This window comes from Thermobia domestica, chromosome 8 (genome assembly GCF_964235325.1).
Source record: "Thermobia domestica chromosome 8, izTheDome1.hap1.1, whole genome shotgun sequence".
NCBI classification, from domain to species: Eukaryota; Metazoa; Arthropoda; class Insecta; order Zygentoma; family Lepismatidae; genus Thermobia; species Thermobia domestica.
Window position 1 is genome coordinate 174,085,977 of NC_137461.1, and position 22,036 is coordinate 174,108,012.

A 22,036-nucleotide genomic window follows, 5' to 3' on the forward strand; every position below is an offset into this window, starting at 1 on the left:
CAACCTTTTAGTGCTTTGCCGGAATACCTTCAATGCTCCATATATTTTCCGTCCATAATCATCAATTTTAGTACGATCTACATTGGACCACGACAACCTATCCTGCTATATTATTTCGAGTACATTGCCAATAATTATCGAAATATTATTATCATGGCGGACATTAATATACACAGTCTAAGTAATCGTGAAAAAGCAGATTTTCAACAATATTTAACTGACAATCTCCAACTTCAACTTCATGTTCTTCCTTCGCACACCAGACCTATAAGTCAGATTACACACGATGTTGTCATTACATCTCTAGATCTTCTTACTGATTGCTAGCTTGAAGTTCTACACTCAATCGGGAGCGATCACTATGCAGTGAAACTAACACTCATTCGAGGTCAACGACCACATCAAGAAATCGCGCCACGATATGATAAGGCAAATTGGCCTCTTTTCCGGCAAGACCTTGAGCGTAGACTTCACAGTGAAACGCCTCCAACTAATGAAACTGAGTTAGCTTCTTGTCTCACAACTATCACCACGGCAATACAAAGTAGTGCTAACCATAATATTCTAACAAAACAAGTGCATCCGCACAAGCCGAAATTACCGTCGATCTATGTTACACTCATTCAACAAGCTCGCCAAAATCTTCGAGGATACTATAGAACTGGGAATAATGCATATTTACGCCTACATCATATATGGCAAAGAGCAGTTCGTAACTATCTTATTGCGTATAAACGTCGAAACTGAAAAAATAAAACTTGTGGCAACTTATCAGAAGCACATTGTCCTCGCTATCGGAAGCGGTTTAATCAGCTTGTTGGCAAAAGCACAAAAAAAAAACTATCCTCTAATTACCGACGGTACTCCCCTCTTTTCTGACGCACATAAAGCAAACGCATTTGCCGCTCAATTACAGGCCATTCTTACGCCAACACCTATTTTCAAACGTTGTGAACAAACAGATATCTCTTGTCTTCCCGCCTTACAACCTTCCTCGGAGCATACCATTGACTTAGATCATCCTCTTACTTCATCCATCACTGTCGACGAATTGTGCACTGCACTAAAGCCGAAAAGGAATACAGCTCCTGGGATCGACACGATATAGAGAGGTTGTTCAGTCTACATTTGGCCGATTTCGTTCCTTCCCCCTCCAGGGCAGAATGGACTCACCCGACCTGGCTCGTGGCGTCCTGCAGTGTTCTGCAGTAGCTTCCTCGGAACAGAGTTGTTTTTCCGCGCGGACGACAATAACGCACAAAACAGGACCACTGATGTGGGCGTTGTGTTAAATTTGTTTCCAAGTGTATGGGTTTCTGCTCTGTGACCAAAATGCCGCCCAAACTAAGCCGGTTTTGGGAAGGCTATGTTGCGGCTATTTATGACGCCCACTTTAGTGTTTCTGTCATTAGAAAACAGTGCAAGAAGAATGGTTGCAACATCAGTTTAAGTGGAATAAAAAATGTTATTGAAAAGTACAAGGGCAACGAAGCTCCACCATTTGGATCATCAACGAAGTTGCCTAGGAAGCGGGAATGCACCAAGGCCACGTCCACCATGCAGAGGAAACTTCGCAAAATGGCAATACAAGAACATCCACCAACACATAGGTGTATGGCTAATAATTTTGACATGTCTTTGGGGACTGTGAGGCGGACGTTACACCATCAACTCAAGCTGGAAAAAGTCATGAAACCTCGCGGCCATCTTCTCACGGATGCCCACCAAAAGGAACGAAAGTATAACGCCCGGAAGCTGTACGAACGGCATCTGGCAAAACAAAGGTGGATGGATGTACGTCGTAACGCTCGATGAAGCATGGATTTACCATTCCGACTGTGGCAAACCGAGAGCCATCATGTACCGAGAGAAAGGCGTCAAGAACTTCAGAAGGTGGGTCCGTGTCTGTAAAGAATCCTTCCCAAAAGGGTTAATGGTCGTTACTGGCTACTGTTACCGAGGTAAACTGAAGATTCGTAGGGTGGCGAAATTGTCCAAATGTAGACTGAACATCCTTTGTATTACCGATATAACAAAGAAGCCCCGCAATCTCTCTTGCTACTCCTCGTCACAATATACAATTTCATTCTTAGAACTCGGTTTTATCCTTCAGATTTGAAAGTCTCCACAATCTGCATGTTTCACAAACCGAATAAACCTGTACATTCAATAACCTCGTACAGTCCGATTGAGCTCACTTCAGTATTCAGTAAGATCCTGGAAAAATTCTCGTGTGCCGACTTCATAAGTTTCTTGACGCCACATCTAAACTACCTATCCATCAAGCGGGCCTTCGTCCTGGGTTTTCCATAAATGACCAGCTACTTCATATCAGCTCAATAGTTACTAATCAATATAATAAAGCTCTACCACCCTGTCTCATACTCATTGGTTTAGAGAAGGTAGCTATCTCAGGCTAATATATTCTTTCATTTCAAATCGCATTGCTTATGCTACAGTTGGTACAGCACTCTCCTGGACAATATTTCGTCTTACTGGAGTACTATACTGGAGCGACCGTCTATTCGACTGGCATATCGAATTAAACATCCATATCCTAGGTGGCTCACATATGAATACATAACTTCCCTAGGATCACTGAGTCTTGCACAACTTCGCCATAGGAACATAAGCTCTCGCATCCAAATAGGCCATCCGCTATTTTTGGACATTCTCCACACCGACGCTCTTACCGACCCACCATATAGATACAAACACTAATCTTTAAATATCTTCGTATCTCTATATGTAAAACACGAAAATCTTTCTGAAGCTGAAAGGGAAATATACGATATATATGTCATTGATAATCATATTCCTCATCTTTTCCATCTTCGCTCAGAGATCCTCACCATTAACAAGGGCTTCCCCATGTGTTCATTAGTCCCGAGCCGCCCCGGGACAGAAGATTTAACCCTTCATCTGTCTCAATAATCAAACTATGTTTGTGGCGTGTTAGCACTTCACCTCATTCATCATAATCATCATTGGCCTTTATTCTGTTACATTTATTTTTTATTGTGACTCCTATTAGTCCCCTAGCACGTCAAGCATATCTACATTGGACTCGTATAATATTCTTCAAACGAAATTATAGCTTATTACATGCTTACTAATCCTCATGTTCATTCTTTCTGCACTTAGTCCATCTATCATTATCTTGTCATGAGTAGAAATCATCTCACAACTTTGCCGAAGAGAGGGCGTAACCCTCTAATGGCTGGGAATAGATATATTTACCTTCTATAAAATTCAAGTGATGAATAAAGATTTACAAACAGGTTTCACTCTATTTCTTTAGCCTTAAAAAATCTTTGGTGTCACTTATAGCACGTAAAATATTACTGTTCAAGTATGTGTGTGTGTTTCTTTTTCTGGAATAATTTCACTTAATCTATCATTAATATTAATATAATGAATAAATAAATAATAAATATGAAACCTCTTAGACCACCTAAGTTTCCTTCATCTCAATAAATCAAATTAAAGAACTTACCCGAAGAAAGGGCACAACTCTTTAACCGGGATGACGGACAAAAATATCTTTTGTGTTAAATTAACGTACAAGTACGCAAAAGTGGTAGTTATTTTGTTTTAACCGAGTATTGGTATAGAACTTCCAGGGTATAAATACCAATGCATTACGTTGTTGGTAAAATTGAGAGCAGAGGATTAAAAGCGGCAGAGAAAAGCTCATGTGGCGGGTTAATGGCAGTACTGGTGGTTACGAAGCGGCTATGTGGCGCTTTAATCACGGTACTGGTGGTTTCAAGCCGGCACTAACGGTTCAGATGAGAGAAACGGCGGATGCCGCCTTATTACTGCCATGGCGGTAAAATTGCGGCATTTGTGTAAGTTCGTAACGATACCGCCGCGTTTAGCCGACTTCGGCCCGCCAAGTTTTGGACGGAAGGCCACCGCGGTTTGCGGTCGGTCCAACTACATCTCGCACATGGGGCAAGCATATCGATGTTAACTGCAAATGACTCACCGTAGCTCTGTTTTCTAGTGGATTCCTTTCAATATCTAGGATCAATATTAACAGACGAAAATCATATTCACGAACAAATTAAATGTCGACTGAAAGCAGGTAATTTGTGTTGTCATTCAGTTCAAAATCTCTTGTCGTCGCGAATTCTGTCGAGGAATTTGAAGCTTAAAATATATAAAATGATAATCTTATCTGTTGTTCGGTGTGGTTGCGAAACATGGTCGCTTACTCTGAGGGAAGAATATAGACTGAAAGTATTTGAGAACAAGATCCTGAGACGAATATTCGGACCCAAGAGGAACGGGAATGTGGAATGGTGGAAACTTCATAACGATGAACTACATAATTTATACGGTTTACCAAACATTATTAGGGTCATCAAGTCTTGGAAGCTCAGGTGGGCAAATCAGGTAGCCAGGATGGAAGAAAGTAGGAACGCTTACAAAGGCTTAACTGGAAGACCAATTGGAAAACGACCATTAGGAAGACCTAGGAGCAGATTTGAGAACAATATTAAGATGGATCTCGCAGAAATAGGAATACAAAGTAGAAACTAGACCCAGTTGGCTAGGGATAGAAGTCAGTGCAGAGCTCTTGTGAACTCGGCATTGAACCTTCTGGGTTCCATAGGTCATAGAGTTGGTTGCATAGTTAGATTTCACTCAGTATTAACTACTGAAAAGAAAATGAGGTTGGAGAACGATACTAACGTTTTAACATATCACTGCATTCGAGATGCAATTCCACCAGTAGTTCGTTCCAGAGGAAATAGAATTTGTACATGTAATGACAACCCATTCTTGAACGAAGAATGGAATGGCCAATGAAGAACACTGGAACAGATGAGCCAAGAAAACATCCTTGAAATAATGTCTAGAAATCTCAAAAAATTGCTGCGATGTAATTACTTATATAAGTTCCATTTGTTCTTGTTCGTCTGAGGAAGTAGTGAAAGCGAAAGGTAAATTGGCCAGTCTGTCATAATGGCAGAGATGAGAGTTATCAGGGTGATCTTTCCTTACAGAGAGTATCAGCACAATATGTCCATTGAGGTATGGTGGTCAAGTGTATGTCAATGCTCTTCAACAGCTGTATGATGTTAGAGCGCAGGCTGTGAATAATCTGAGGACATAAAAATCGCTTTTGTCTAAAGTTTGACAACGCTGTAGTACCAAAGTTAAAAGTTCACCACATTCCACTGGGACTACTAAGCTACAGTGAAACACGTTCACCACTAAGCTACAGTGAAACTAATCTGGGACTAGTTCTTCATAGGTAAACTCACTACTTATCAAACGTAAGTTCTTACGCTAAGAAGTAATAAAATCTCTCCTTTCAAAGAACAGGATATTCAATGTCTATTCAATATTGTGACACAATAGGTGACTACATGAACTAGAGAATTCTACTACAGAATACCAGAAGTAATGGCATTGAGAGCCGTTTCGTTCACCACACATCACGCAGTTGAAGGTCTGTAATATGTACATATGAGTTTAGTTATTACCTGCAAAGCCTGTTTCTCCACGATCGCCTGCAAATCCTGGAAATCCATCTCTACCAGGGACTCCATCTGGACCTGGTGGACCTAGCATCGTGATCCCAGGAAAGCCCTTTTCTCCCGGTGAACCAGGATCACCATTGAAGCCAGGGAAACCTTGTGGACCTTGAGGACCCGGAAAACCTGAAGAGGACGCATCAAAACCACATTTACACTACACATTACTTTGCAAAGATATGATATGAAATATTTTCATCAACTGAGATTAGTTTACCTATGTATTTTCAATGATCTAAGTTCCTAAAATTACTTTCTTGAAGATGCTAACAGCACAAATTAAATGTACACAAAGATAGAATATAACCGGTAAAACAATTGCAATATCTCTACACAACGGAATCTATTCTAGCGAAAAACAAACTTCCATTGTAAACATTTTTCACGCATATAGGACAGTAGGTGGGGATCACCTGACATACACTACTCTAAAAGTCACTCTTTTTTCAGGGCCTCCCGATAGCAAGGACTCAATTTTCCAGTGTCGCACGATACGCCATGATCCCCGTACCGTCGAACCATGGAAAATCGAATACCCCGAAAACTCGTTCTCTTTTATGAGAGTGTACTCGTTCCCTTTTATGAGCACTTTTCCTACCCCTATTTTAAAATAGCAGAAATGACAAGACTAAGGACATGTAGCAGACAAAGAACACATTTTTCATCCCTATGTAACATGGCATGGCGACTAACATAACAGGCAATAATGGCGGTGTATTCGCTCTCCTTTATTACCACTTTTTCAACCCCTATTTTAACATAACAGAAATTACACTGCACAATGAACACATAATCCAATCAGATATTACACAGAGACTACGAACATAGCAGCGCTAATAAAAGACTATGAACACGTTTTCCAAACCCTATGTAACATACCACAAATTACATAAGACTACGAACACGTAGCAGACCTAATAAAAGAGTTTGACTTATTTTTCTATCTCTATTTTAACATAGCAAAAATTAAGTAAGGCAATGAACACAGAGACTACGAACGCACATTTTGACAGGACTCCTGTGTAACATAGCAAATAATACCAACATAACAGAGAATAATGGGAGTGTACTCGTTCGTTTTTATCAACCCCTATGTAACATAGCATAGAATACATAACACTGTGAACACACAGACTACGAACGAATATTTTAGCAGCACTCCTATTTAACATAGCAAAGGATATAAACACATCTATAGCATACCGCAACCCTTATATAACATAGTAGATATTACACAAGAAAGGCTACATAGCATTAGACTATGAGTACATTGTCCAACCCTATTTAGCATGGCAGAGATTTGACCAGGTATAGTAAACTGTTTTTATGACACATTTTTAGGGGTGTACTCGCTCCCTTTTATGACCACTTTTTTCAATCCCTATTTTAACATAGGAGATATTTCACAGAGAATACGAAAACATATTTCCAACTCTCTATGTATAAAAGAGTATGGCCTATTTTTTAACAATTATTTAACATAGAACAGATTACAGCCTCTATTTAAAACATTAGAGAATATGAACCAATAGCAGGAATGTACTTGTTCCCTTCTTACCACATTTTTGTAACATACCACAAATTATACAAGCATTCATCTAGTACTGCATGCACGAAAAGTACTGAACATCGAGGGCAAAGTCAAAAATTTAAACCCGAGTAAATCGTAAACGAAGCCACATATTGAGGCGATGTTTCTATAGATCATCAACTACTACGTGTTCCAAAAGTACTAACCATCGAGGACAAAGGTCAAATATTTAAACCCGAATACTCACAAACAAAGCAACGTACTGAGGTGCTGTTTCCACATTTAGTAATATGTCATCAACTACTCCATGTCCCGAAATGTACTGACTATCGAGGTCAAAGGTCAAATGTCTAAACCCTAATAACTCATAAACAAAGCAACATATTGAGGTGCTGTTTCCATATTTACTAATAGGTCATCCAGTACTACATGACGCAACAGCACTTACATCGAGGTCAAAGGTCAAATATTTAAACCAGAATAACTTGCAAACAAAGCAACATATTAAGGTAGTGTTTCCACATTCAAAAATAGGTCATCATCTACTACATGCCTCAAAAGTACTGGCTATTGAGGTCAAACGTAAATATATAAACCCGAATAACTCGTAAACGAAGCAACGTATTGAGATTCTGTTTCCACATTTAGTACGAGTAATAGGTCGTCAACTACAACATGTCCCAAAAGTACTGATCATCGGGGTCAAAGGTCAAATATTTAAACGCAAATAGCTTGTAAACAGAGCTCCGGATAAATTTATGTGACATTCAGTTTTGTATTAAGCAGAAAACAGCAAAGAAATTCCACTTTAACCGGCTCAGCATTTTGTACTTTTTTGGAATATTTAAAGAAACGAAGGGATTAATTTATACCTACCAAAGAAAAAGTGAAGAATGAGTATTTTTGAGTGTCCTATTTTCTTTTGTACCAAGCAGAAAAAAGTAAAGTATGAATACATTTGGGTGTTCTACTTTTTATACCAATTAGAAAAGAAAGCGAAGAAGAGCCATTTTAACTACCTCAGTATTTTATACCTTTTTCTACCATTTAAATAAGCGAGAAAAATTTGTACTAACCAGAAAAGGCTAAGAAGGATAATTTTGACTAACTCAGCATTCTATACCCTTTTGTGCTATTCAAATAAACCAAGGAATACATTTAAGTGGTCCATTTTGCTTTTGTAACAATCAGAAGAGAAGCAAAGAAAGCCCATTTTAACCAGGTCAGCATTTTATACCTTTTTGTGTCATTTAAAGAAATGAATAAATAAATTCGAGTGTCCTATTTCGTTTGTACCAACGAGAAGAAAACGCGAAGAAGGACCATTTTTGACTGGCTTAGATTTTTATACCTTTTGTAATATTTAAACAAGCGAAGGAATACATTTTTGTGAGCTATTTAGTTTTGTACCAAACAGAGAAAAGCAAGGAAATGCCATTTAAATAACTAATACTATTTGTGCTACACAAATAGAGAGAGGAATAAATTTGTACTCGCCAGAAAAAGTGTAGAAAGACAATTTTTGACTAGCTTAGATTTTTATACCTTGTGTAATATTTTAAAAAAACAAAGGGATAAATTTGTGTGACCTATTCAATTTTGTACCAAAAAGAAAAAGTGAAGAATTGCTATTTTAACTAGCTCAGCATGTTATATCTTTTTGTGCTACTCAAAGAAACGAAGTAATAAATTTGAGTGGGTTGTTTACTTTTCTACCAATGGGGGAAAAAGCGAAGATGGATCATTTTTACTAGCACAGTATTTTATATCTTTTGTACTACACAAATAAACGAAGAAATAATTTTGGGTGGTAGTTTTGTGTCAACCAGGAAAAAAGCGAAGAAGGTCCATTTTAACTAGCTCAATATTTCTGTACCATTTTATGCTACTCAAATAAACGAAGGAATACATTTGAGTGACCTATTCAATTTTGTACCAACGAGAAATGCCATTTTACCTAACTCAGCATTTTATATCTTTCTGTGCTATTCAAATGAAGGAAGGAATGTTTGTAGTAACCAGAGAAAGCGAAGGAAGACAATTTTAACAAGCTCACCACTTTATACCATATTCTCCTACTCAAATAAACAAAGGAATAAATTTAAGTGTCCTATTCAATTCTGTAACAACGAGAAATGCAATTTTAACTAACTCAGCATTTTAACCTTTTTGTGGTATTCAAATAAACGAAAGGAATAAGTTTGTACTAACCAGAAAAAGCGAAGAAGGACCATTTTAACTGACTCAGAATTTTATATCATTTTGTAATACTCAAATAAACAAAAGAATAAATTTGTATGATCTATTCAGTTTTGTAGCAAATACGAAAGAAAGCGAAGAAGTTCCATTTTAACTAGCTCAATATTTCAGTACCATTCTGTGCTACTAAAATAAACGAAATAATAAATTTGGGTGATCTATTTTATTTGTGTAGCAATCAGCATTTTATACCTTTCTGTGGGATTAAAATAAACGAAAGAATAAACTTGAGTGGTCTATTTAGTTGTGGTGCTAGATTTTGTATATTTTTTCACCCAGAGAAAGAGCCACTTTAAGTAGCAGTGCTAAGTAAATTTTAATGCTAAGTTAGTTAAATTGGCATTTCTCGTTGGTACAAAATTAAATAGGTCACTCAAATTTATTCCTTCGTTTATTTGAGTAGCACAAAATGGTACAGAAATAATGAGCTAGTTAAAATGGACTTTCTTCGCTTTTTTCATCGTTAATACAAAACTAAAGGGCCACCCAAATGCATTCCTTCGTTTACTTGAGTAATACAAAATGTACATAAATACTGAGCTATTTAAAATGTACCTTGTTGGCTTTTTTAATCGTTAATACAAAAATAAAGTAGCCAACAATATTTATTAATTCCTCAATTTTTTGTATGGTACAAAATTGAATGAGTCATTCAAATTTAACCCTCCGTTAATTAGAATAGCACAAAAAGGTACAAATTGCTGACCTAGTTAAAATGGTCCTTCTTTACTTTTTTCTGCTTAGTACAAATTTATTCCTTTGTTTATTTAAATATTACAAAATGATATAAAATACTCAGCTAGCTAAAGTGGTTCTTTGGTTTCTTTTCTCGTTGGTACAAAAGTAAATGCGAAACTCAAATTTATTCCTTCCTTTGTTTGTGTAGTACAAAAGATATAAAATACTGTGCTAGTAAAATGATCCATCTTCGCTTTTCCCACAATTGGTACAAAAGTAAACAACCCACTCAAATTTATTGCTTCGATTGTTTGAGTAGCACAAAAAGGTATATCATGCTGAGCTAGTTAAAATGGCAATTCTTCACTTTTTCTTTTTGGTACAAAATTGAATAGGTCACACATATTTATCCCTTCGTTTTTTAAATATTACAAAAGGTATAAAAATCTAAGCTGTAAAAATGGTCTTTCGTCGCTCTTTCTGGCTAGTACAAATTTATTCCTCTTTATTTGTGTAGCACAAAAATTATTAGTTGGTTAAATGGTATTCCCTTGTTTTTTTCTGTTTGGTAGAAAACGAAATAGGTCACACAAATTTATCTCTTTGTTTGTTTAAATATTACAAAAGATAAAAATCTAAGCCAGCCAAAATGGTCCTTTTTCGCTTTTTCTTCTCATTGGTACAAACGAAATAGGACACCCGAATTTATTTATTTATTTCATTAAATGGCACAAAAAGGTATAAAATACTGAGCTTGTTAAAATGGGTCTTCCTTGCTTCTCTTCTGATTGGTACAAAACTAAATGGACCACTGAAATTTATTCCTTCGTTTATTGGAAAAATGAAATGAAATCTCTGAGCTTTACGACCAACGGCTATGCAGGTTAGGCGAAAGGAGACGGTCATGATGAGTAATGAATGAAATGGTGGAATGAAGAAAGTGGGAGGAAACGGAAGAACCCCGAGGAAACCCACGCACACTGTATTTGTCCACCATAAAGTTTACTTGGCGGGGGCTGGGATCGATCCCGGGACCCCAAGCAGCAGAGGCGAACGCTCTACCACTATGCCACATTCGCCTCCTTCGTTTATTTCAATACCACGAAAAGGTATAAAATGCTGACTTAGTTAAAATGATCCTTCGCCTTTCTGATTAGTACAAATTTATTTTTTCGCTAATTCAAATGGTAGAAAAAGGTACAAAATACTGACCTAGTTAAAATAGTCTTTCGCTTTCTCTGGTCAGTACAAATTTATTCCTTTGTTTATTTGAATAGTACAAAATAGTATAAAGGAGAGTACCAAAATTTATTGTTTCGTTTATTGGAGTAGTACAAAAGGTACATAAATTTTAAACTAGTTAAAATGATCTCTCTTCGCCATTTTTCTCGTTGGTACAACAGGAAATAGGACACCCGAGTTTATCCCTTCGTATGTTTAAATAGTAAAAAGGATATAAAATTCTAAGCCAGTTAAAAGTGGTCCTCCTTCGCTTTTTTCCTCGTTGGCACAAAAGTAAATAAGCCACTCAAATTCATTTCTTCGTTTGTTTGAGCTAGTTAAAATAATCCTCCTTCGTCTTTTCTGGTTAGTACAAATTTATTCTTTCTCATTTAAATGGTGGAAAAAAGTATAAAATACTGAGGTAGTTAATGGCTCTTCTTCGCTTTGTTTTCTGGTTGGTATAAAACGTAGAACACCCAAATTTATTCATTCTTCACTTTTTCTTCGTACGTATAAATTTATCCCATCGTTTGTTTAAATATTACAAAAAGGTACAAAATGCTGAGCCAGTTAAAGTGGATTTTTCTTTGCTTTTCTCTCCTTATGACAAAACTGAATAAGTCACATAAATTTATCCGGCGCTCTGTTTACAAGTTATTGGGGTTTAAATATTTGAGCTTTGTCCTCCATAATCAATACTTTTGGGACCGGTTGTAGTTGATCACCTATTGCTAAATAGAGAAACTGAATCTTAATATGTTGCTCCGTTTACGAGTTATTGGAGTTTAAATATTTGATCTTTGACCTCGATGGTAAGTACTTTTGCGTTATGTAGTACTAAATGACCTATTAATAAATGTGGAAACAGCACCTCAGTATGTTGCTCCGTTTACGGCTTATTCAGGGTTAAATTTTTCATTTTGCCCTCGATATTCAGTACTTTTCGGACATGCAGTACTAGATGAATGCTTGAGTAATTTTTGCTATGTTACATAAATGTGGTTAGAAGGGAACAAGTACATTCCTGCTATTGGTTCATATTCTCTAATGTTTTAAATAGAGGCTGTAATCTGTTCTATGTTAAATAATTGTTAAAAAATAGGCCATACTCTTTTATACATAGAGAGTTGGAAATATGTTTTTGTATTCTCTGTGAAATTTCTCCTATGTTAAAATAGGGATTGAAAAAGTGATCATAAAAGGGAGCGAGTACACCCCTAAAAATGTGTCATAAAAACAGTTTACTATACCTGGTCAAATCTCTGCCATGCTAAATAGGGTTGGACAATGTACTCATAGTCTAATGCTATGTAGCCTTTCTTGTGTAATATCTACTATGTTATATAAGGGTTGCGGTATGCTATAGATGTGTTTATATCCTTTGCTATGTTACATAGGAGTGCTGCTAAAATATTCGTTCGTAGTCTGTGTGTTCACAGTGTTATGTATTCTATGCTATGTTACATAGGGGTTGATAAAAACGAACGAGTACACTCCCGTTATTCTCTGTTATGTTGGTATTATTTGCTATGTTACACAGGAGTCCTGTCAAAATGTGCGTTCGTAGTCTCTGTGTTCATTGCCTTTCTTAATTTTTTCTATGTTAAAATAGAGATAAAAAAAATAAGTCAAACTCTTTTATTAGGTCTTCTATGTGTTTGTAGTTTTATGTAATTTGTGCTATGTTACATACGGGTTGGAAAATGTGTTCATAGTCTTTTATTAGCGCTGCTATGTTCGTAGTCTCTGTGTAATATCTGATTGGATTATGTGTTCATTGTGCAGTGTAATTTCTGTTATGTTAAAATAGGGGTTGAAAAAGTGGTCATAAAGGAGTACGAATACACCCCCATGTTAATGGTCTTTGTTATCTTACATAGGGTTGGAAAATGTGTTCATTGTCTGCTACATGTTCGTAGACTTTTCATCTTTGCTATGTTAAAATAGGGGTTGGAAAAGTACTCATAAAAGAGAACGAATACACCCCTAAAAATTGGTCGTAAAAGGGAACGAGTACACTCATAAAAGAGAACGAGTTTTCGGGGTGTTCGATTTTCCATGATTGGGCGGTACGGGGATCATGGCGTATCTTGCGACACTAGAAAATTGAGTCCTTGCTATCGGGAGGCCCTGAAAAAAGGGCAACTTTTAGGGTAGTGTATGTCAGGTGACCCCTACGGGCTTAGGCATTTTTGTATGTTGACTTATAGTACACCTGCACCTATGGCCTCGAACTTCATAGGTGCAGGTCTACTATAAGTCCTCGACACACCTTGTACACATATTATATATTATATAATATGCTATAGAGTTTCGAAATAAATAACACGTGTATTAATAACGTTCATCATGGAAAAAATAAACGTTAAAGCACAAGGATATTTTCAAAGGATATGCTATTTTTCCATATAAATGAAGAACTAAAGTATGAAATGCATATTAACAACTTTTAGCATTTAGAGTATATTTATAACTAAAAAGATTCAGTTTTTGGGTATCTAACTTTTACAAAAACGTCACGTTTTTAAAAATAGATTTTATAAACGACAGTGTTTTATTGCTTTCCATTGTGTCCAGCAGCATGATGCCAAACTGGCCAAGTGGCCCATGGGTACAAAACAACGTTGGTCATCTTTTACTTAGAGAGAAACCATATTCATTTACATTTTAATGTGATATATATAGGTACTGATCCAGGGTATCGTCAAGGGAGTGGCTAGTAGAGCTGGACGGACGAAACCGAACCAAAAAACGGTTCTACTTTCCATTGATATTTAACCTGCTCTCCCAGAAATATTAAGAGAAAAACATAGGGAATCGTCAAAAGTGGAAGAGCAGATCCAGAATTACTTAACCTAAAAATAAAACATTATATATCTTTTAGAAATGTTCCAAAATATGTAAGAATATTCTGAAAAGTGTCAGTCTAGTGTGTGTTTCAAAGCGAACCAAACCAAATTAAGGTTCGGTTTCTAATATAAACCGACACATTCGGTTTGAACCTTAAAACCAAAACCAGTGAACCGGTTTCTGGAACACTTCTAGCGACTAAACTGTAGTTGGTCTTTCTTGTGTCCAGGAAAAGTGTAATCAACTGTTATTATGCAGTGCAAATTAGGAGCTAAAGCCCCTATAGGATCCTAGATGTGGGTCTATGTCACAAAACTCTGTAACGCAATTATTCTTTTTTCCTGAAGAATGTTGAACTATAAAAAGTGACATATGTCTTGTCGTTAGCAGACGATCTTCTCCACGTAAACCTATGACTAAGGAAATTACTTATACCCAAACAGTTGCAATTCATTCACTAGCCATGACTCATCATGGTCAGAATGTTCGCGGGCAACTAGAGCCAAAACTAGAGATTTCGGCGCCCGGGGCCAAGTAGAATCTGACGACCCAGACACTCACTTTACCAAGCTTCTTTTTCTTTACACATAAAAGAAATAGATTTTGTTGTTATGCTAAGCTGAATTTTTATCAAGCTGTCTGGACAGATGATTGCAACAAGCAAAAGCTATAATTACGTATGTACTTTTTTACACATAAGAGCTGTTTCCAAGATGTTTATTTTGTACTTTCTGTAAAACTTAACAAAACTGCCTTTGATTGTATACAAATCCACTTGGAGAACAGTTCTGGATATTTAAACTACTTACAACGTTTCATACTTTCAACTCTTTGTGCTGAATAAAGGAAATAATTTAAGATCAATAACTATGTATGTAAGACATACTGGATATATGATTACGTGATGGTAAATCCGTTCTTATTCTTCTGCTAATATTTGCGCCTCACATGAGAATTTAAACAATGCCTTCAGAATCAAAAATCACTGCACACCCCAATGGGGGTCAAAGCCAACTTGGCAGCCACTGACGAAATAAATTTATTTTTATAAAACTCCAGAGCCACTATCGCTCTCTTCCAATAGACACACATGGTTGTCCCAGAGAAATATTTATTTATTTATGGATATATGGCCAATTTTTAGAAAGCACAACTAATCAAAAAATAAATAAATAAATAAATAAATAAATAAAAATAAAAAACCCGTTCACATGTTTGGTGTATATTTGAATTTCAGTAACTCAGATTTCTCGTGTGTATCGAGACTAGTAAAGGGGGCACGGTGGCTCAGTGGTAGAGCGTTCACCTCCTGTGCTTGGTGTCCCTGGTTCGATGTCAGCTCGCGCCGTGTGGACTTTCTGGTGAACAAACACCGTGCTCGTGGGTTTTCTCGGAGTTCTCCCTTTTCCTCCCACTTTCTCCATTCTACCATTTCGCTCATCTCTCATCATTACTGTCTCTTTTAGCCTAACCGGCATAACCGTGCGACGTAAAACTTAAAGATTTCATTTCATTTTTCGAGACTAGTAGGAAACAGATTAAAAACACCTGAGAGAATTCCCTAAACACTATGTTGCTATTAATAATTACGAATATATGATAGTTACTTGCCTCATGTTAGTTATTCTATAAATACACCCTATACATAACGTAAAGTTTAGCAAGTGGGTTAGTTTAGAGGTCTAATTGAATAATAATGATATTGCACAGATATTATAAACAAGATTTCTCTCATACAGCCTCGCTGCTGAAAGGAACACGACACACCTACAGATTATTTGAAATTCTGGATGAAGAAGAGCACTCATATGGAAAAGAAAATAAAAATCACAGCACAATTATTCTTATCATAAACGAACCACACAGAAAATCTTACCATCATCTCCTTGTTCGCCTTTGGTTGTTGCACCTTTCGGACCTCTCAATCCTGGTCGTCCAGGAAGACCAGGTTCACCTGGAGGACCTCTGTATCCTACATAACCTCTATTTCCAGATATTCCTGGTTCTCCACGTTCTCCCTGCGGACCTGCAACGGACGAACAATATTGAATGTGGGATGCTGCACCCAAACACGACGATTATTTTTCTCTTTCATTGCATTGTGAACAAAGTTAGTTTGTTGACACCTTCCGTTGGTAATCGAACCAATAGCATAATACCAAGATGAAAAGAAGTTTTGTTTCCGTTCCACAATACAAGACCTTTTTATTTAGACTTGACACAGTTAAGGAGATGTCTCATCATTGTTTTGGAGTTTAATAAATAAATGTATTATGTAGAAAGTAACCTAAATTTGCCATTTGAAATTCAAATTTAAATGTGTAACATTTAATGCTGTAAAAACTAAAATGAATACGAAGTTGTTTGTTATAATTTTCACCTACTTTTTCAAAATGAAATAGTGTTACGCAAAGACCTTAAATTAAACTTTTAACCTCAACAAAGTAACTTATAAAGACTATTTCATATTTGTGACGATACACAAGTCCATAGCATTATGTAACAAGACATTCTGTAGCATCATCCTCAGAATTAACATCAGGATCCTGGTTTCGAGTTGTTAGGGGCGTTTTTCTCCCTATCGATGAACCCTAGTTAATTCTTTATTATTATTATTATTATTATTATTATTATTATTATTATTATTATTATTATTATTATTATTATTATTATTATTATTATTATTATTATTGAAAATAGTACGATATAAACCATTTTGAAACTTGGAAAACGTCTGTAGTATAAATATATTAAACATGTTACTCCACGCTGTAATAAACAACGGTACAATCTTATCTTCTAGTTATTTATTTAAAAAAAACTGGATTTTTAAGATCATTTTAATTGTAAACCGATACCACGATGTTCCTCCACGATGCAATCTTTTTATATATTTCACTTAAGAATACCTCATCAAAAATACGTATATCATGAAATAATTTTGATTCTAGAAGATATTTTGAGTATTATAATACAAACATACGACTTTATCCCAAAGTATATTGTTATTCACCCATAGAAATCACAATATTGTACCTCAGGACTGACAGCAGTCCTTCAGAAACAATATAACCTCTAGAAAACTAAATATTATAATTTGTGTATATAGATTTTTATGGTAACAAACAATAAAATAGTCGAAAGCAAAAACTGGATACAAGGAAATTATTATCAAATTCTGAGAATTTGATTCTATAGCTCTGTAGAATCTGTAGAATTTGTATTATTGTAGTTAATACTACCAAAAACTGTTGGTGTGATGGTACACTGTAAAAAATGAGGTGTTGAAACAACACAAAATGACTACCACTTTAGCGTGTTACTTGTGTATTAATTCTGCACCAAGCACATCGTTCGTTCGTTCGTTCGTTTATAGCTAGTCATAATGACTAGCACCCTTTTAGAGGGTTACGCCCTCTCTTAGGGAAGAGTGTTGCTTAAATGGAAGATTTAAGGAATTTTTTGACGGTCTCAGAGAAGTTCTTTAATATAATAATTGCTGGGGTCTTAAGGATCTTTTCGAACCTTAACATTTGGTAGGAAATTAACGAGGAAATTGCAGTGAATTTAATATTGTACAGAACTGGAACAACAGATATATGAAAGTAATAATGGGTACCTAGTGAGAAGGCATATCATACATAGATAGATTGTGAATGATGAGCATGAAGGATGAGGCGAGGCGTGCTATCACATCACTACACTAAAAGTGTTAGTCCGACCGATGAAGTCATATTCTCGCCTAGGGGCTGCTCTAGGCTTCAAAGTAGACAATGGGAGTCCTGTTAGTAGCAGATGGATTCAGCGTGAAAATGATGGAAATATGAGTGGAAGATGGTCATGAACTTGATAGTCTGTGAGGAGCTCCTGGTCTAAGGCGTTAGGAGGTAGAGTGTAGCAGTAGAGAGTATAGAGTAACGATAGCGGTGTAGGGCAATATCGAGATGGAGAAGGATGGAGAGCTAAGTGGTGCATAGTATTCAGAAGTAAAGGGTGTTCGGTGTTATAACGAGAGCATATGTATGTGAGACGTAAAGTTTCAATATGAAACTGAAGTGTAGGAAACTGAATTCGGTCGTACAAGTCTGCTGTGGGACTAGGCAGTTTGACTCGATATGCAATGCGGAAAGCATGTCGTTCTAACACTAATAACTTTTCATAAATTTTGCGGGTGGCCGCAATCCATGCAACGTTTCCGTAAGTCAGCACAGGCCGTAAAAAGACCTTGTATGTGTTCAGAATTGTGTTCGGTTTTAGTCCCCAGGACGTTCCGGTGAGCCTTTTTAATAAGTTAAGTCTATTATATGCTTTAGTTGTGACTGTTTGAAGATGTTGTTTCCAAGTGAGATGTTTATCGAATGTGAGCCCCAAGTAAGTTACAGTTGATCGTGCCTGGATGGGAGTTTGGTCTACTTGTAGTGAAAGGCAGTTAGGATTTCTTCTGACTCTTGATGTTCGTTTTGGAGGAATGGCGACAATGGCCTGCGTTTTTGTGGCGTTGATCGTTAGCTGCCATTTATCGCACCAGCGAAGAAAATTGTTAATTGCTAACTGTAGAGCACTGTTGATGGATTGGATAGTAGATCCTAAGGCAAGAAAGGCAGTGTCGTCGGCATATTGAAATAGGTGAATTTTATCAGGAAGTGGAGGCATACCGGCAACATAGAGAAGATAGAGAAGTGGCGACAGAGCCGATCCTTGAGGTACTCCACAGTGAAGGAAAATAGGATGTGAGCGGCAGTTATTTATTGAAACATATGACAGACGGCCGATTAAAAAGTTGTATATCATTCTGATATAAGGGACAGGAAATCGAAGATGAATTAATTTGTATATAAGTGCGATGTGCCATACCCTGTCAAATGCTTTCTCGAGGTCAAATAATACAAGACATGATGGTTTGACCGAGTTATAGTGTTGTGTAACCATGGTGGTTAAACGAAGTAGTTGATCGTTGATCGAATAACCTGGGCGAAATCCTGCTTGCTGTATGGGAAGTAACTGGCGTCTTTCTATGTATGCATGCAGACGTCTTACTAGAATACGTTCTAGGATTTTACTAAAAGTAGACGTTAATTGAATTGGGCGGTAGGATGATAAGTTGGCAGGAGGTTTCTTTGGTTTTGGAAACATTAACGTCTTAGAAGTTTTCCAGGTGACAGGAAAATAGCCAGTTCGCAGAATGAAAGTAAAAATCGTGGCTAACAGAGTAAGCAACATAAGCGGGCTCTCTTTTATATGGCGATAGGTTATTGTGTCGAAGCCAGGTGCACTATTCCTTTTGTTGCGTACAACTGTACTGATATCTTGAACTGTGATTGGCTCTGTTAGAGGTTCATTTTGCGGAAGAGTATGAAGGGCATGAGGTTGTAATGAATGAGAAGATGGATTGACTGTGTCAGCTGGATGTCTATATGAATATGTGGAACTGAGTGGTGTGAAGATGTCTTGGAGGAAATCAGCAAAAGCGTCAGCTTTGGCGGAATCTGTCAAGCACATCGCCTTCCGAGCATATCAGAAATAACTCGTTACCGGTACTACCTGAGAGAATTTGCATTGGTATTTATCGTTTAATATGAGGAAAGCTTTGCGAAATATATTTAGCACTTATGCCAAGTAACGAATAATATCCTATGTTTTCTGTAATCTGTTACAATAATATTGTTGTAAACCTGTGAATCGTCTGACAACAGTTACATAGGCAACAGTTCTGTCATCTTCTGTTCATAAGTGCTAAGACACAAGAATGGCAGATAAAGAAAATAGATGGAAGCACAGCTCTCTGTGTAACTGTTGTCAGATTATTCACATGTTTACAACAATATTATTGTGACCGATTACAGAAAACATTCCTACCAGAGATCTGTATGCTCGAACCCCCTTCGCCAACGTTCTGTACTACCTCGAAGATTTGCGACTTCCCTATATTACGAAGCGTTTCCAGAACCACCATCCTATGCTGTACGACTCCATGCATCGTGATGCTACATTTCGCAAGTCCACTGCACTCTTATGCCATACCACTATTTGTATTATTCACACTGAATCATTCTCCCGCCCAACAGTCCATTCCTAACAATCATCGAAAACTACATCACAGACTTAAACTCACCTTACATACTTCCATCATATGTCGGACAGTAATCCGTCCGTTCTAACAGGGCTCCCAATGTCTTCATTACATCCAGAGCAGCCACTGGACATGAAGATAGCCCTCGTGTTCTAACATTTTCCTCGTGTTGTATCGTCAATAGCACCCCACTCTCATCTCATCATATGCTCATAACATGATCCTCATTTTCTATAGTGTAGCTCATCAATGGTCTATATACTGATTTCTATTGTAATATTGTGCTCAAAACCTTGTTCACTTTCCGTTCCTAATGAGTATGGCCAAAAGGCCATAATGACCATTATTGTTTTGGATTTATTGAAATAAAGCTAAATAAATAAATAAGACCCTCTATTAACCAACTACATGTACCGCAACATCCCATCTTCCTTCGCTCCCTCATCCCGAATAAAAGGCGTAACTCTTTGGGCGCGTGCTAGCCTCGAGTAGCAAATAAAAAACAGAAAACGAGCTGTTACTAGTTACTTGCCACAAAAGCGAAATATATTTCACAATGCTTTGCTTATACCAAAGAATAAAAAAAATGCAAATACTCACAGCCAGACACGAGATATTTCTGATCTGCTGTGAAGGCGATGTGCATGGTGTTCAGAACTCAACTCAGAATTCAGGATCGATATCGATTCATAGGTCTGAGAACGATCACTAACGCTCTGCATGCATCTAATAGTATTTTAGTTCATTTAGAGAGGATTGTTCTGCTACAGACAATCGACATCCCCTTGCAGTCCGTATTGCTGACTCAAGTGGGAGCCCGTGGCCATCATCACCCACTCGTTTCTACACCTATTTTTGTGGACGGCCAGTGCTTGCACTGACCGACCTCTCCGCGAGGACGTATTGCTGCCTCAACTGAGAGCCACAGTGGGCTTCCCCTAACACCTATTTCACACGATTGCCTCGAAAAACTTTCATTTGAGTTACATATTCTGATAGGTTAAATCATCATCATGCCGCCCTCCCCGACGGGAGCGAAGGGTGCAGCTACGAAACCAGGTCACTCTGTTGGTACGAAGACCACTAAAGCAGACACCTCGAAACAGACTGAGTCTCGATCTCGCTCACGTTCTCCAATCGGACACTCCAAGCAATCAGAGTCTAAGAAACCAAGGCATTATAGGTCTGATGGAGAAGGTCCCACAGCCTCAGTGAATGCGAGAAACACCGAGATGGACTGGGCTAATGCTCCACCGTCTCCCACTTTGCAAGCTACTCAGGGTATAATGTATAATTTCATATTAAAGATCTTCGACGCTATGTATCGAACTGCACGAGCAATCTTCATGCAAATCAATAAATATGTACCTAGCGCTGATGTGCATCAAATTATACCTACTAGGGGCGGCATCATCTTGAAATCTCCTAATCCTAACTTCTATATACATGTTCGAAACAAGGCTACCTTTGAAATCTTTGGCACGCAGGCTGTGTTGACGCCGCTTACTCCGAGCCAGCGAAAATCACCTCAACCTCCTCGTCGTCCACCATTGCTATCAGTTGTTATGAGGGGCACTGACCCTGAACTCACCGACGATTAGATATTTGATGAGCTTCGCTACGAGGGTCTCGGAATCAAGAAATGTATTAGGATCCGTAACAACACTGGTCCTACCTACCTCGTTCGTATTTTGACCGACCAACAACAAATCATTGATCATCTCTTAGCTAATGGGGCCTATGTATATCGCCGCCGTTACAAGGTAGAATCATCTCGATCGTCTCCTCCGCTTCCAATCCGCTGTGAGAAATGCCTGTCGTATAATGATCATTACACTTATAACTGCACCAACACTGTCAAATGCGGATATTGTA

The 22,036-nt window shown here is 37.4% G+C and overlaps 1 protein-coding gene across 1 annotated transcript in view; it reads right to left on the bottom strand.

The window, feature by feature from the left end:
- The window catches only part of LOC145693355 (uncharacterized), a 1,690,974-nt gene that overhangs the window by 1,109,261 nt on the left and 559,677 nt on the right, over positions 1-22,036 (bottom strand). Inside the window, exons 9-10 of the mRNA XM_081769282.1 lie at positions 15,968-16,117; positions 5,499-5,675 (exon numbers count right to left, since the gene is read on the bottom strand). Of these exons, the coding sequence (XP_081625408.1) occupies positions 5,499-5,675; positions 15,968-16,117 (327 nt within the window). The remainder of the gene's footprint in view (positions 1-5,498; positions 5,676-15,967; positions 16,118-22,036) is intronic.